Source organism: Trichechus manatus, unplaced genomic scaffold (genome assembly GCF_000243295.1).
Source record: "Trichechus manatus latirostris isolate Lorelei unplaced genomic scaffold, TriManLat1.0 scaffold00156, whole genome shotgun sequence".
In the NCBI taxonomy this organism is placed as follows: Eukaryota; Metazoa; Chordata; class Mammalia; order Sirenia; family Trichechidae; genus Trichechus; species Trichechus manatus.
Genome location: NW_004444092.1, coordinates 1,581,899 through 1,596,738, shown reverse-complemented (window position 1 = coordinate 1,596,738; position 14,840 = coordinate 1,581,899). Strand labels below are relative to the sequence as shown.

Below are 14,840 nucleotides of genomic sequence, written 5' to 3'. Positions count from 1 at the left end.
TCTGGGGGCCATACTCTCGGGGTTTCTCCAGTCTCCTTTAGGCCAGTAAATCTGGTCTTTTTATTTTTGTGAGTTAGAATTATGCTCTACATCCTTCTCGCTCTGTCCAGAACCCTCTGTTGTGATCCTGGTCAGAGCAGTTAGCGGTGGTAGCCGGGCACCATCTAGCTGTACTGGACTCAGTCACTCAGCATAATTTTTCAAGGTTCATCTCTCCCATGGATTTTATTTCTTAGTTTTTGTCATTTTCTTTTTTTTGTTCTGGTAAATCCTGGGAAACATTAGTGTAAACCAAGTGAAAACAGTTTTCTATGCTGTTAGAATTCTTATAGCTTTTAGGGGATAACACTAGTACCTGTCACCCACCTAAAACCCACTGCCATCAAGTCGGTTCTGACTCATAGCAACCCATAAGGTTTCCAAGGCTGTAAATCTCTATGGAAGCCAGCTGCCACATCTTTCTCCTGTGGAGCCACTGGTGGTTTTGAGCCACCGACCTTTTGGTTAGCAGTCCAGTGCTTTAACCACTGTGCCACCAGGGATCCTAGTACCTATCACAGTAAGGATTAAATAAAACAATCCATGCTATGCTTCTACTACAGTAGCTAGGACATATTAGATGCTGATAAATGTTAGTCGCCTTCTGTATTAGAATATATAATATTTTAGTGTCAGAAGGTTTAAATATAATAATACTAAGTTAGAAGTGAGGATGATGAGACTTCGTTTCATATACTTTGGACATGTTATCAGGAGGGATCAGTCCTTGGAGAAGGACTTCATGCTTGGGTAAGTGAAGTTCAGTGAGAAAGCAATGGTCATGAGGATGGTGCAGGATTGGGTGGTGCTTCATTCTGTTGTGCATAGGGTTGCTATGAGTCAGAAGTGACTTGACAGCACCTAACAACAAGAACAAGTTAGATAGAAAAAGTCATTATTACTAGCGTCAACAATTGATTATGCATTTATGAACATTAAGTCTGGACTGGTAGGAAATAGCATAGGAATGATACAAACGGCATAGAAATGATAGAATGAGAGAGCTCTGAAACTCAACATTCCTAGTAGGTCAGTATTTATTCAGACACCTTGGGGCCCCATCCCAGATGCACTGAATCTGTATTTAGAGAGGAGGTTCCTGGGGAAAAGGTGAATGCTGTTGTTCAGAGCATTTAGGAAAGCCTGCTCATAAAGAACTGCCAGTGATGTTTGGACTGTACAGTGGTCAAGGAGATGGAGGATGGGTGTGCATAATGCTGTGTAATTTTGTTGGTTGTTCATAGTGCCTCATTTCAGAGGTGTCAGCCTCACAGAAGCGGCAACCAAAGTTAGCAAACTCGAATGTATCGGACAGCCTACTCTCTGGGGTCATCTGCTTTAGACACACATTCTAAAGATGTTGTTGTTAGGTGCCATCAAGTCTGTTCCAACTCATAGTGACCCTATGCACCACAGAACGAGACACTGCCCGGTCCTGCACCATGCTCACAATTGTTGTTATGCTTGAGCGCGTTGTTGCAGCCACTGTGTCAGTCCGTCTCGTTGAGGGTCTTCCTCTTTTTCACTGACCCTGAACTTTACCAAGCATGATCTCCTTCCCCAGGGACTGATCCCTCCTGACAACACGTCCAAAGTATGTAAGGCGTAGTCTCAGCATCCTTCCTTCTAAGGACCATTCTGATTGTACTTCTTCCAGGACATCTTAAGATAGCTCCCCCAGTATTCTCATCTCTGGTTATTCAGTCAAACACTAATGTAGTACTGAGGCTAATGGACTTTGCTAATGTAATTCCAGTTACTGGACCTTAAAATAGGGAGATTAATTTGGATTATCTAGGCAGGCCCAGTCTAATCACATGAGCCCATATAAACCAAGTGTCAGAAGAGACATGTGACAGAAAGAAGTCAAATAAATGGCAGAAGAGAAAATGCTGGAGAGGGAGACATGAAAAGCATGAGAAGGAATGTGGGTAGCCTCTAGGAGCAAAGACTGACCCTGGTTGATGGCCAGCAAGGAAATGGGGACCTCAGTCCTACGTACAACCACAAGAAATTGAATTTGGCCATCAACTTGAATGAGTTTGGAAGCTAATTTTTCCTAGAGTCTTTAGAGTCCAGTCAGCTGACACCTTGATTTTGGCCTTGTGAAAATGGAAGCTGGGAAACAAGCTAAGTCAACTGGGACTTCTGATTTATAGAACTGTGAAATAAAAAATTTGTGTTGTTTTAAAAAGAAAAAAAATTCAGTTAGAAGTAGCCATTGCATGTCTACTGTGCACTTTTGCAAGTAACAAATGGTATTTCAGATTTATTGGTCCAAGTGTGGCAGAATGAATTTACATTGTTTTGAAAACTCCTACTCATACCCCACATTACTTACATATCCCATTGATGATATTCATGCTATTGTCTTGGTGCTATTAGTTTTCATTACTTCAGTGAGTATTTTTAGAATGGTGTGTCACCTGTCAGGGATGAGAGATTAAAAAAAAAAAACTATCAAGAAACAACAAAAGTAATGATTTATCTCTTGGATAATTCAGGGGAAGCTGTACTCCAATATGGTTGTTGAATATATTATTTAAGGATTGAAGTTGTTGGAAAATACTACTACTTAAAAAGTAAAATTACTCTTTTTTTTTTTTTTTTTTTTAACATCTGGAATCAAATTTTTGAAACCCGGCAACTAAATTCTTAAGGTTGTTGGCGCATATTATTATTGCTTTTTCTCAAATTAGCATTTCTTACAGAGTAAGGCAAATTGTTTCATTTTATGATGTCTAGCACAGATGCAATAGTTGATTTCCATCTTATTTCCTGTTTTCAAAATTACCAATCCAGAGATTTACCACTGACACGCCCCCGCCACCCTCTTGACCCCCTGCCCCAACCTTGAGGTCTGGAAATAGATATATAGCTTCTTAACTCTTCTGAGTAAGTTTTCTGGTTAATAATCTGGAAAGTCACAAACCATTACTTCACAGACTTTCACTCAATCGTGTGTTGAACACATTGAGGCCTAAAATAGATAATGAATTTTGCACATTTTACTTAAACACTCAGGCAAAGTTGGTCCTTGCTAAGGATTATTGTGTGATAGTCCTCAATGAAGGGAACGTGTCTTTCTGCATGGTTCCAGTGTTTACATTGGCATATGTTAATTTCCAAAAGATGTAGAGATATATGTAAATTTATATTAGACTTGTTAGTTGATGTTAGCCTATAAAGCAAATGACTAGGTAATAGTCAGCATTACACCCTGAGTACAGAATCTATATCTTATTCATTTTTTATTCCCTTAGTCTAATAGGCTTTCAAACTTGAGCTTGCATCAGAATTAGCTTGCTAAAACACAGATGGCTGGGCTTCACCTATCTATACTAGTAGGATTTAGTAAATCTGGAGTTGAGCCTGAGAATGTATATTTCTCACAGGTTTCCCAGGTGACGCTGATGCTGCTTATCTGAAAAGCACACTTTGAGACTGGTCTAGCTAAACGAGCCCATAGTTTGGTATATAGGTGGAGCTTGATAAAAATTTTGAGCACATAACTATTATCACTGAATCCTAAAGCTTTTTAAATACCTCCAACTTTACATGAACTAAAAATGAAGTCTTAACAACCTCTGCACCTTTTTCAACTGATTCTTGCCTTCTACATTCTTTGCTGACAACTGAAGCAGATTATTTATCTGGTTACCACTTTTACCAGAAAGGCAAAAGGATAATTATACTAGAGTCATAGTCTTTCTGTGCTCCTTTGTAATAGTTGATGAGGATAGGCTTTTCAAAATGATCTTTAGATTAAAAAAGATGTTAAAATTGTTATTAATAAAAAGAAAACCAAATATAAAGTATATACTTATGAATAACAAAGAGTTTGATGTTACCTATTGTCATGGATTGAATTACATCCTCCCAAAATATGTGTCAACTTGGATAGGTCATGATTCCCCGTATTGTTTGGTCGTCCTCCATTCTGTGATCTGATGTAGTTTCCTATGTGTTGTAAATCTTAATATCTGCCTGTGGTTAATGAGGCAAGATTAGGTTATGTTAAAGAGAATTAGGGTGGGATACAACACCCTTACTCGGGTCACAGCCCTGATGAGATATAAGGGGAGTTTCCCTGGGGTCTGGCCTGCATCACCTTTTATCTTACAGGAGATGAAAGGAGAGAGAAGTAAGCAGAGAGATAGGGACCTCATACCACTAAATAAAGTAGCGCTGGGAGCAGAGCACATCCTTTGGACCCAGGGTCCCTGCACTGAGAAGCTCCTAGACTGGGGGAAGATTGATGACAAGGACCTTCCCCTAGAACTGACAGAGAGAGAAAGCCTTCCCCGGGAGCTGGCACCCTGAATTCTGGCTTCTAGCCTCCTAGGCTGTGAGAGAATAAATTTCTGTTTGTTAAAGCCATCCACTTTTGGTATTTCTATTATAGCTGCACTAGGTAACTAAGACACCTATCTTAAAACATTTTTATAATTTAATATCAATCTGTAATCATAATTCTTAATTTAAGTATCTTTAATTTTCAACTGACTGCATCTCATTTCGTGCCAGGTTTATTAATACTTTAATACTAAGAATAATCTATAAGTACTATAAAATAATTAATAGTAGTCATAGTTCCATAATAAATTATACTCTAGGCCAAGATGAACCATTAAAAAAAAAAAAAAAATTTTAAAGTTTTAAATAACTCCTTGTTTTAAATAAGATTAAGATAATTTTGTGAAGTGATTAGTTTTTTTGTTTGTTTTGGGATTTTTTAGAAGTGACTTTAGGCTGTTGCATATTGAAAAAGAATATTTTCTTGCTAGGAGTTAATTTGAACTGTTTTGAAATTGATAAAGTAGGAAAGCATATTTACCCTTGCTAGTTGTGAATAAAGTTAAAGATATAAATAACAAAAGTACCCAGTATTTTAAGCTTTTCGGTTGACCTAGCCGAAATAATTTGTCTTATGTGTATTCATTTTGAAGCCTGTGCAGCCCTGTACAATCGGACCTTCCTCTGTATTTTACTCAGAGGAGTGATCCTCCAACAGGACACCAGAACTTGGAGGATGGACTTGAGGGTCAGAGAGAAAGCATCACTCTTTTGGCTAGAGTTTGGACAATTTTAGGAGGTGGGGATCAAAAGGGCCTCTGCACATCCTCTTCACATAAAAGGAATTTTTTTAAACTAACCACCTTTTTTTGTCAACTGTCTTAGAGATAGGCTTTGGTTTTGCATTGTTCAAGTGTATAAAAGTTTCGTTTTCTCTTCCCCGGCAGTCTAGTGGAGACAGAAAGGAAGAATTCCCTATAGTGTGGAAGCTGAAGAGCAAGCTGTTAGATGCAATACGGATTATTGTGGACTGCATTTCATTCCAAGCTGTGGAGTAGCCTTAGGATGTTTACATGTGTGCTTATAAGATAAATGTTCTGGGGTCATGTAAATGAGACAAAGTTAAACAGGTTGTTAAAAAAAAAAAAAAATGTGTGTTTGTGTGTCTTGAGTTTTTGAAATGCTAACATGCATTGTGCATTGGCTAGAGGAAATTATAATATACATTTCCAAACTTATTTGCCCATGGACCCCTTTTGTCATACATTCTTACTAACACCCAGGAGGAATGTTAAGAGGAGCACAGTTTGTAAAATTCTTGTCTAGATTAATAGTGTTCTTTATAGTTCATTTGCCTGGTCTAGAGTTGTTCCAACTGCTTACTTCCCACCAAATTTGCCAACATTGATATTATGGTGTCATTTTAATACCATGTTTCCTAGGTGTGGTCATTGGTAGAACGTTCCTTAATCTGTGGACAGAATAACAGGCCATTTAGAAAGTGCTGCTTGGTGACATGAAAGGAAAGAACTTACGCTACTTTGTGTTGTTATTTTAATAATTCAAATGGTAAAATACTTCTCAAATACTCAGATTTAACAAATTCGATTCAGATTAGCTCACCTCTCTGACTTCACAAGCATCAGCTTTAAATAGGTTTGATAAACAAAATAGCCATCTTTTGCTTTTGCCTTGATTAAGATAACCTGTTAAAAATTATTGATTAGATGTATAAAACACTGTTCTCTAATAGAACTTTCTGTATAGATGGAAGTGCTTCCTATCTTCACCGTCTTATACAGTAGCCAGTAACCACTAGCCACATATGACTAGTGAGCATATGAAATATGCTGTTGTAACTACGGAACTGAATATTTAGTATTATTTAATTTTAATTAATTTAAGTAGCCCCATGTGGCTAGTAGATATTATATTGGACAATGTAGTCTATAGAATATATTTGTAGACTAGAAATCTGTGTGTATTTATTTTAAATTGATGTAATTAAGATGAAAGTACTCTATGGGGGAGTATGTTTGGAAAGTTGGGATTATGATGAATGTCCTTAAACAACTTATATGCATGTAACTCAAATAGTAACATTGAGAGAAGCCTCTCATTGGTTTCTCACTTTTAAAAAACTGCATACATTAACTAGCTTGCTTTCATGAGCATAAACATTCTTTTGTGGTTAGGTTTTTTCTTTTGTATAACTTACACTACATTCTAAAATAATTAAATAGGTTTTCACATTCAGTTTTAAGGATGATAATATAAAGACAGAAGAGATTCTTTGAGATAAGAGACCTCAGATATAATTCCATTTGCTGTCAGTGTGCTCTGCAATATTGAGGCAGTCACGAAAGTTCTTTCAGCTATTGATTTATCTATAAGTTGGAGTTACAGTATATATAAATGTTCTTTGAAAAAGCTGTAAAAATGAAAATTATTGGTATTATAAATGTTGTTATGGTTAAGCAGTTATGGAGCAGTCTAATTATTAATTTTATGTGAATATACTTTTGAGTTGTAAAGATTATGATCCTTAATCACATGATTTTTAGCAAGAGGAATGCTTACCCTTGGTAGAATGCTAAAATATGAAGTTGTATAAATTCTTAAAGTAAAAGTTTGACTAAAATAAGCTTGTCATAATTAAATAATTTTAAAATAAATTGGTTATTAAAGATTGATATATATTAAAAAAAAAACCCGTTGGTGTTGAGTCAGTCCTGACTCATGTTGAGTCAGTCATGTTGAGTCAGCCCTGGCTCATGTTGAGTCAGCCCTGGCTCAAGTTGAGTCAGCCCTGGCTCATGTTGAGTCAGTCCTGACTCATGGTGACCCCATGTGTTGTAAAGGAGAACTGTATAGTGTTTTCAATGGCCGTAATCTTACAGAAGTCGATCACCAGAACCTTTCTTCCACGGCACCGCTAGGTGGATTCAAACCACCAACCTTTCAGTTAGTAGTTGAGCGTAAACCATTTGCGCCACCCAGGGACTTTGTTAATAGTTGAATGCTTAACTGTTTGTACCACCTAGGTACCCTCATGATGTATTTAGGGAACCTAAATTCTTTTTAGAGTAGTTTGTCTTATCTGGGTCTGAATTTAGGAAATTTTAATTACTAATGGTTATTGGCAAGCAGCTTATGTAATATTTTGATACCTGTTATCCTAGCACTTGCCAGTTGAATAAAATGTTAATTTTTTTGCTTTCAATTATGACTTAACAACTTCTTCACTTCAGTAGTGAACTGTTTAAGCAGTTTATTTCTATATTTATTCAAGTAGCTTTCCGATTTTAATAGCATCTTCTTAGAGTATCATTATTTTTAAGAGGTGGTAACAATTTAAAAAGTTATCCACAAGCATTTTGAGCTGTATAAAGTAGAACTAGTGACTTCTTTATAAGAGCTTATAATATTATTTAGATACACAGGTTGGGCCTCAACATAAAAGATAGCCTTTTCTGTATGTAATAAAAAATAATTTTTAAAGCCATATATAGTATTTATCTTGGTAATCATTTCCTTGCTTGTCTTTAAATAGTGTTTTTTAACTGTCCCTAATTAGCATTGTACTAAGACTTTTCTCATATATTAAAGATGGTGTTATAATATTTTTGATTTATAACACAATTACTAAATTGTCTTACCACTTTGTGGCATCATTTAGGATTTAGTATTTTGTGCTGCATTTAGGTACAGTGTTCATTAATGGCTTAATAACTTAAAATGAGGTTATAGGTTAAAAAATTTCTGTTTTCTGATGTGTACCTGTTGTTTTTGTTTGTTTTTAAAGATGCATTATTTTAACTGTGGGTCAGTTTATTGAGCTCATATTGTTTTTAATATTTTTCTTTTTAATTTTTATAATGACTTGTATTTTTCAATTTGGTTTACATTTTTCATATAAATATACTGATATTTTTCAAAGATGATACTATTGTTAATTCTCTGTTCCCTGAGTACAGGAGAAGTAGTACAATCAGCCCTCTGTCTGTCTAGATATTTGACATGTAGGTCACTGTGTAATCCCACTGCCTGTGAGCTAGTTCTGTTAATCCTACTTCTGTCCATTTTACTTAATAGAAATACCATTTTACATTTAGTTTGGCTATTCTCTTTAAAAACATCAATATGCAAATCTCTTTGAATTCAGTTACTTTAAGTTATTAATGTTGTTGAAATGAAGATACCAAATGTTTTGAGAAAGATGACTTGGAGACATCTTAGATTGATCATATCCAATTCAGAATATGACAGTGTTTTTTAAAAACATTTCATATGCTTCTGAAAATCTTAGCATTCAAAGGATTTTACTATAGCCCCTAAACTGATATGTGCTAGGATTTTGAAATACGTTTTAGCTGCTATGATATCAGCGAGTAGAGATGAAATTCCTTGTTTTTTTATACTTGTCTTTTTTTTTTTTTTTGTGAAGACACCTAGCTGTTGGGCAGAAGAGGGAGCAGAAAAGAGGTCACATCAGCGCTCTGCATCATGGGGGAGTGCTGATCAACTAAAAGAAGTAAGTTATTTCTATTTTCAGTCTATAACATGTTTTGGTCCTAGAAAATTCTTGCTTTTTCCTGAATATAATAGTGCTACTTTTATTTGTCTTAACTTAACCCCTTTCAGAATTTAAATTTAATGTTACCTCTTCTAAGTTTTGGTGAAGTCTGAGTTTACTTTGTTTTTTGCCCTTCATGTCCTTTATAAATATTTGTTCTTCACCCACTAAGCTTCAGCCTTTCCAGAATAAAGTCTGGTTTTATGTAATAACCTATATATCTTTTTCATTTTAGTTGTTATCTTTTGTTCCACTTCAGCTTGCTTGTTTTTAAATGTGGTATAGCAACCAGAACTACAGATCATAGCTTGGTACAGTGTTAGGATAGTGTTTTCTGTTTTTATAGCTTATTTATTTTATCCAGCAGTATATTGTTGCCCTTCGGGACCCAATAGTACAGTGAAACATATGTCTTTTAGGGATAGTTTTACGATCCATTTCATTATTAATTATGAATAACATAAAGTATGATATTCTTTTATGATAACCTTTTGGATTGTTTTTCCTGATACCTTTATCTTTTACTCATCTAATTCTTATCTGTTAAGTTTTATAAAATTACAGAAGCTTAGAGTTGAAAGTTCTTTTAGTTCATCTCTTCTATAGCACTTCTTTTAAAAGGTAGTCATCTGGTCTCTGTTACGATCATTCTCAGTGAGGGGAACTCAGTATTTTGCAAGAGAACGAGTTCAGTTGCTTTAGCTTAAATTGTTAGATCAGTTCTTTTGTATATTGAACTCTAAATTATACCCCATAGTTTTGACTCTTGCCCTCCGGATCAATATTGAGTAAATGTAGTTTAAATATTTGAAGGGCTAGCAGTAAGTCACTTTTTGTCCAGGGTAAACATGGACATTTCTCTCAAATGTTTTTCTTATGCCATGGTTTCCAGACCTTTTAGTATCATTTTCATATATTATAGATCATCATTACCTCTCATATACTGTGGTACCTGAACTGAACAAATATAGTCTGTTAGCATCATTTTACCTATGACTGTGTTGTATTTTTAGTAGCTTCCTGTTAACGATGTATAGATACTTCAACCCCTTATCTTTACCTTACACACAAATGCACTTTTTTCCCAGCAGCAGCAAAAAGAGAAAGGAAGCTGACTCTATGTATCTAGTCTAAAATAGCTACAGGTCTGTGTATACAATATTAATAACAAAAGAGTGAACTTTCAGTTTTATCTCAGCGGTAAATAAAATCTCAAAAGTTATCAAAATTTAGTATAGTTGAACTTTGGACTACCGCAACACATGATATACACTAAAAAGGAATGACTGACATGACTGAGTGAGAAGGTTTGATTACTCTCCCCAGAAAGCAATCATAAAGACAGATAAAATTGTCAAATCAACCATTTCAGTGCTCTAGAAATCAACCAAACAAATTAGATTGAGAAGCTTTATTAATAAAAACTACTGAACTTAGGGTAAGAATAGCACACATTTGTGGTATTCTTGTCTGGGACTAGTCCTCTTCCCCTCTTCCTTGCACCTTGCTCTGTTGGCATGGTAGTTCATCCAGGATGGGGCAGGTCTTGAAAACCAGCAACTTTGCTGCCACTGGTGAAGAGAGCTCACTTGATATGGAGCATTGTACGTTAAAGTAGCAATCTTGGTACCAAGTGAACGGCGAGTGTCAACGGCTCTGCTAGTCTGAGGTTTTGGTCCAATTTGGGGCAAGTAATTGATTGGCAGACTAGCTGGGATTTAACAGAAAGTTCTAGAAGGAAAGACAGTCGTGGGGCTTGATAAGCTCAACACGTGTCCTGAGCTAACTGGAGGTTATGCATCTGCAAAGGAGAGAATGGAGTGGACCCAGGCCACCTATATGTCCTGGCCAGAGGAACCTAAGAATATGTGCAGAGGGAATTCAAGAGGGGTGGTGGAAAATAAACTCTGGAGCACTCTTGTAAAAGGCCTGGATTTTGAATGTGTTCCCCATTCCATACACAAATCCATCAACAGAGAGTAGAATCCTTACTGGCTTGAGGTATTTGAACAAAATCTCTGACCAATCTTTGGCTGAACACTAAGCTGTGGAGACATAGTGATGACCTCTTAGGAAACCAAGCGTAAAAAGAAATATGAGAGAAATAATAATTGAGTAGAGACATCGAGCCAAACATTGCTGGGGAGACAGACTTCACAGATTTTAGTGTATCAGATTACTAAGGAGACAAGACAACAGCAACCTCTGGGGAAAAATCGAAATCTATAATTGTTACAATATATTATCTAACCTGTCTAGTATTCAACAAAAAAAATTAGAGACATGGAAAGAAATAGGAAGGTATGACCCATACTTAAAAAAAAAAAAAAAGACAATCAGTAGAAACTGTATCTACGAATCTCCATATGTTGGATTCAGCAGACAAAGACTTCAAAGCAGTGATTATAAATACATTCAAAGAGTTAAAGTATGTTTAAAGAGTTAAAGGCAAGCAGGACGACAGTGACTCAATAAAGAATATCAACAAAAAAGACTAATTATAAAAAGGCAAACAAAAATTCTAGAGTTAAAAAGTACAGTAACAGAAATAAAAAATTTACTAGGTGCTCTACAGCAGATTTGAGATGGCAGAAGAATCAGTGAATTTGAAGATAGACCAATAGAATTTATAAAACCGCTAGGAACAGAACAAAAAAAAACGAAAAGATCTTTAGAGACCTATGGGACACTATTACTGTATTTTTATGCAACTAATGCATGCCTTCTACATTTGTTTGCCAACTGCACCCTCCCCCACGAGGTATTTTTGTAAGCATGTTATGCTAATTTTTTTACAGCAACATGTAAAAAAAAATTGGCATAGTGGTGCTTATGAAAATACCTTGCTGGGGGAGGGCGCAATTGGCAAACAAACGTAGAGGGCACACGTTATTTGCATAAAAATATGGTAATTGCATAGACATACATATAATGGAAAACCTAGGAGAAAAATGAGGAGTAAAAGAAAATTTTAAAAATTTGAAGAAATAATGGCAGAAAACTTCCCATATTTGCCAAAAGTAAAGAGAAAATCTTGATAGCAGAAAAAGGAAAATGACTCATCACACATAGAGAAGCAGTACTAATAATACCTTTAACTGCCAACTGACTTTTCATCAGAAACAGTGGAGACCATAAGTCAGTGAGATGACATTTCGTTGTGCTCAAACAAACAGAATTTGTCAACCAAGTGCGCAACATCCGTGAAAGTAATCTTCCAAAATGAAGATGAAATAAAGGCATTTCCAGATAAACAAAGATTGAGAGAACTTCAGTCTTCAGGCTGAGAGGAAGACAGTAAGGAGGAACACAGGAACAAAAAACAAAAGAAAGACATGACACAAATGGAAAACAGTTAACAAAACGACAAATGTAAATTCAGCCATATCACTAATTACATTAAATGTGACTGGACTAAACACTCGAAAGGCAGAGATTGTCATACTGGATAAAAAGCATCGCTCAACTACATGCTGTCTACAAGAGATACACCCTAAATTCAATGACACAAATAGGTTGAAAGTAAAAAGATGGGAAAAAATAATTGATGAAAACAGTAGTTATAATAGAGCTGGAATAGCTATATTAATATTAGACAAAGTAGACTGTAAGACAAGAAGTATTACTAAAGGCAAATAGGGAACTTTCATAATGACATAGAGGTGAATACATCAGGAAGGTACAATTATAAATGTTTATGCATCTAACAGCAGAGTCCCAAGATACATGAAGAAAAACTGAAAGGAGAAATTGACAATTCTTCAGTAGTAGTTGATTTCAATATCCCACCCTCAATACCTGATAGCACAACTGACTAGACAGCAAATAAGCAAGAAGATAGATTTTAACAACATTATCAATCAACTTGCCCTAACTCACATATATAGAAAACTCAACCCAGTGATTACAGGATACACATTCCTTTCAAGCACATGTGAAGCATTCTCTAGGTTAGACCATATAATGAGCCATAAAACGAGTCTCAGTAGATTTCAAAAGATGAAAATTATGTAACAGAGAGAAATCTTACAAAAACCCCAAGTATTTGGCAGTTGAACTAGCACTCTTTTAATAATCCCAGGGAAATTTAAAAATATTTTTAACTGAATGAAAACAAAATCATAGCTTATCAAAATTTATGTGCAGCTAAAGCAGTGCTTCAAGGAAAATTTATACCTTTAAATGTGTGTATTATCAAAGGAGAACAATCTCAAATCAAAATCAGTTACTTAAGCTTCCGTCTTAAGAAACCAAAACAAACAAACAAACTAAACAAAAGTAAACAAAGGAAGGAAATAATAAAGATTAACTCAGAAACCAATGAATGGAAAAATATTAGAGAAAAATCAATGAAACTAAAAATTTATTCTTTGAAAACATCAACAAAATTGACAGAACTTTACACTGACCAAGATAAAAGAAGAGTCAAATTACTGAAATCAGGAGTAAAAGATATGACATCACTACCAACCTTACAGAACTTAAAAGTCTTCTAAGGGAATATTATGAAAACTGTATGCCATTAAATTAAATAACTTGGATGAAATGGATGATTTCCTAGAAAGACACAAATTACCAAAACTAATATAAGAAGAAATAGAAAATGTGAATACACTTGTAAAAAATAAAGAAATTGAATTAGTAATTTAAAATCTTCTGACAAAACCCAAGGACCATATTTGGTGAATTCTATAAAATTTTAAAGAAGACAAATTCTTCCTTAGAAAATAGAGGAAAAGGGAACACTTTCAGTTCATTTTATGATGCCAGAATTAACCCTGACTTCAAAGCTGGACAAAGACATCATAAGAAAACAACAGGCCAATATCCCTCTTGAACATAAATACAGAACTCCTTAACAAAATATTAGCAAACTGAATCCAGCAGCATGTAAAAAGAATTATACACTATGATTAAATAGAATTTGTCTCAGGAATGCATAGTTGACTTAACGTGAAAATTAATGTAATACAGTATATTAATAAGGTCAAAAACCACATGATCATCTCAGTAGATTCAGAGAAAGCATTTAACAAAATTCAACACCCATTCATGGTAAAAATGTCTTAACAAGCTAGGAATAGAAGGGAACTTTCTCAACTTAATAAAGGACATGTATGAAAAACCTACAACTAATATCATATTCAGTGGTGAAAAACAGTGTTTTCCCTCTAAGATCAGAAACAAGGTAAGAATGACCACTGCCACCACTTCTGTTCAGTATTGTGCTAGAGGTTCTTGTCAGTGCAGTCAGACCAGTAAAGGAAAAAGACATCCAGATTATAAAGGAAGGGGTAAAACTGCCTTTATTCACAGGTAGTTAACATGACCCTATAGTAGAAACTCCTGAGGAATCTACAAAGATATTACTAGAACAAAATAAACAAGTTCAGCAAGGTTACAAAATACAAGATCAATATACAGAAATTAATAGTATTTCTAGCCATGAACAATGCAGAGAATAAATTAAGAAAAAATTTGTTCACAGTTACATCAAAAAGATCGAAATACTTAGGAATAAATTTAACAGAAGTGCAATATTTATACACCTAAAACAATAAAATAATGCGGATGAAAATTAAAGAAGATTTAAATAAGTGTTCATGGATTGGAAGACTCAGTATTATTATTATTAAGATGATAATCCTCCTTACATTGATATATGGATTCAATGCAGTCCCTACTGCAGTCCCATCCAGGGTTCTTTGTTTTTGTTAAAAGTTGATGTGCTAATCCTAAAATTTATGTAGAAATACAAAGGACCTAGAAGACCCAACATTTTGAAAAAGATGAAAAAATTTGGAGGACTTAAATTACACTATTTCAGTACTTACTATAGTCTACATTAATTAAGGTAGTAAAATATTGGGAGACATACAGATAGAAAAATAGAACAGAATTTTGAGTCCAAGAATAAATTCTTAAATTT

General features: G+C 34.9%; 1 protein-coding gene across 1 annotated transcript in view; it reads left to right on the top strand.

Moving 5' to 3' along the window:
- Positions 1-14,840, top strand: part of GLCCI1 (glucocorticoid induced 1) — a 113,310-nt gene that overhangs the window by 49,578 nt on the left and 48,892 nt on the right. The window contains exon 4 of the mRNA XM_012558299.1: positions 8,783-8,869. Coding sequence (XP_012413753.1) covers positions 8,783-8,869 — 87 coding nt within the window. The remainder of the gene's footprint in view (positions 1-8,782; positions 8,870-14,840) is intronic.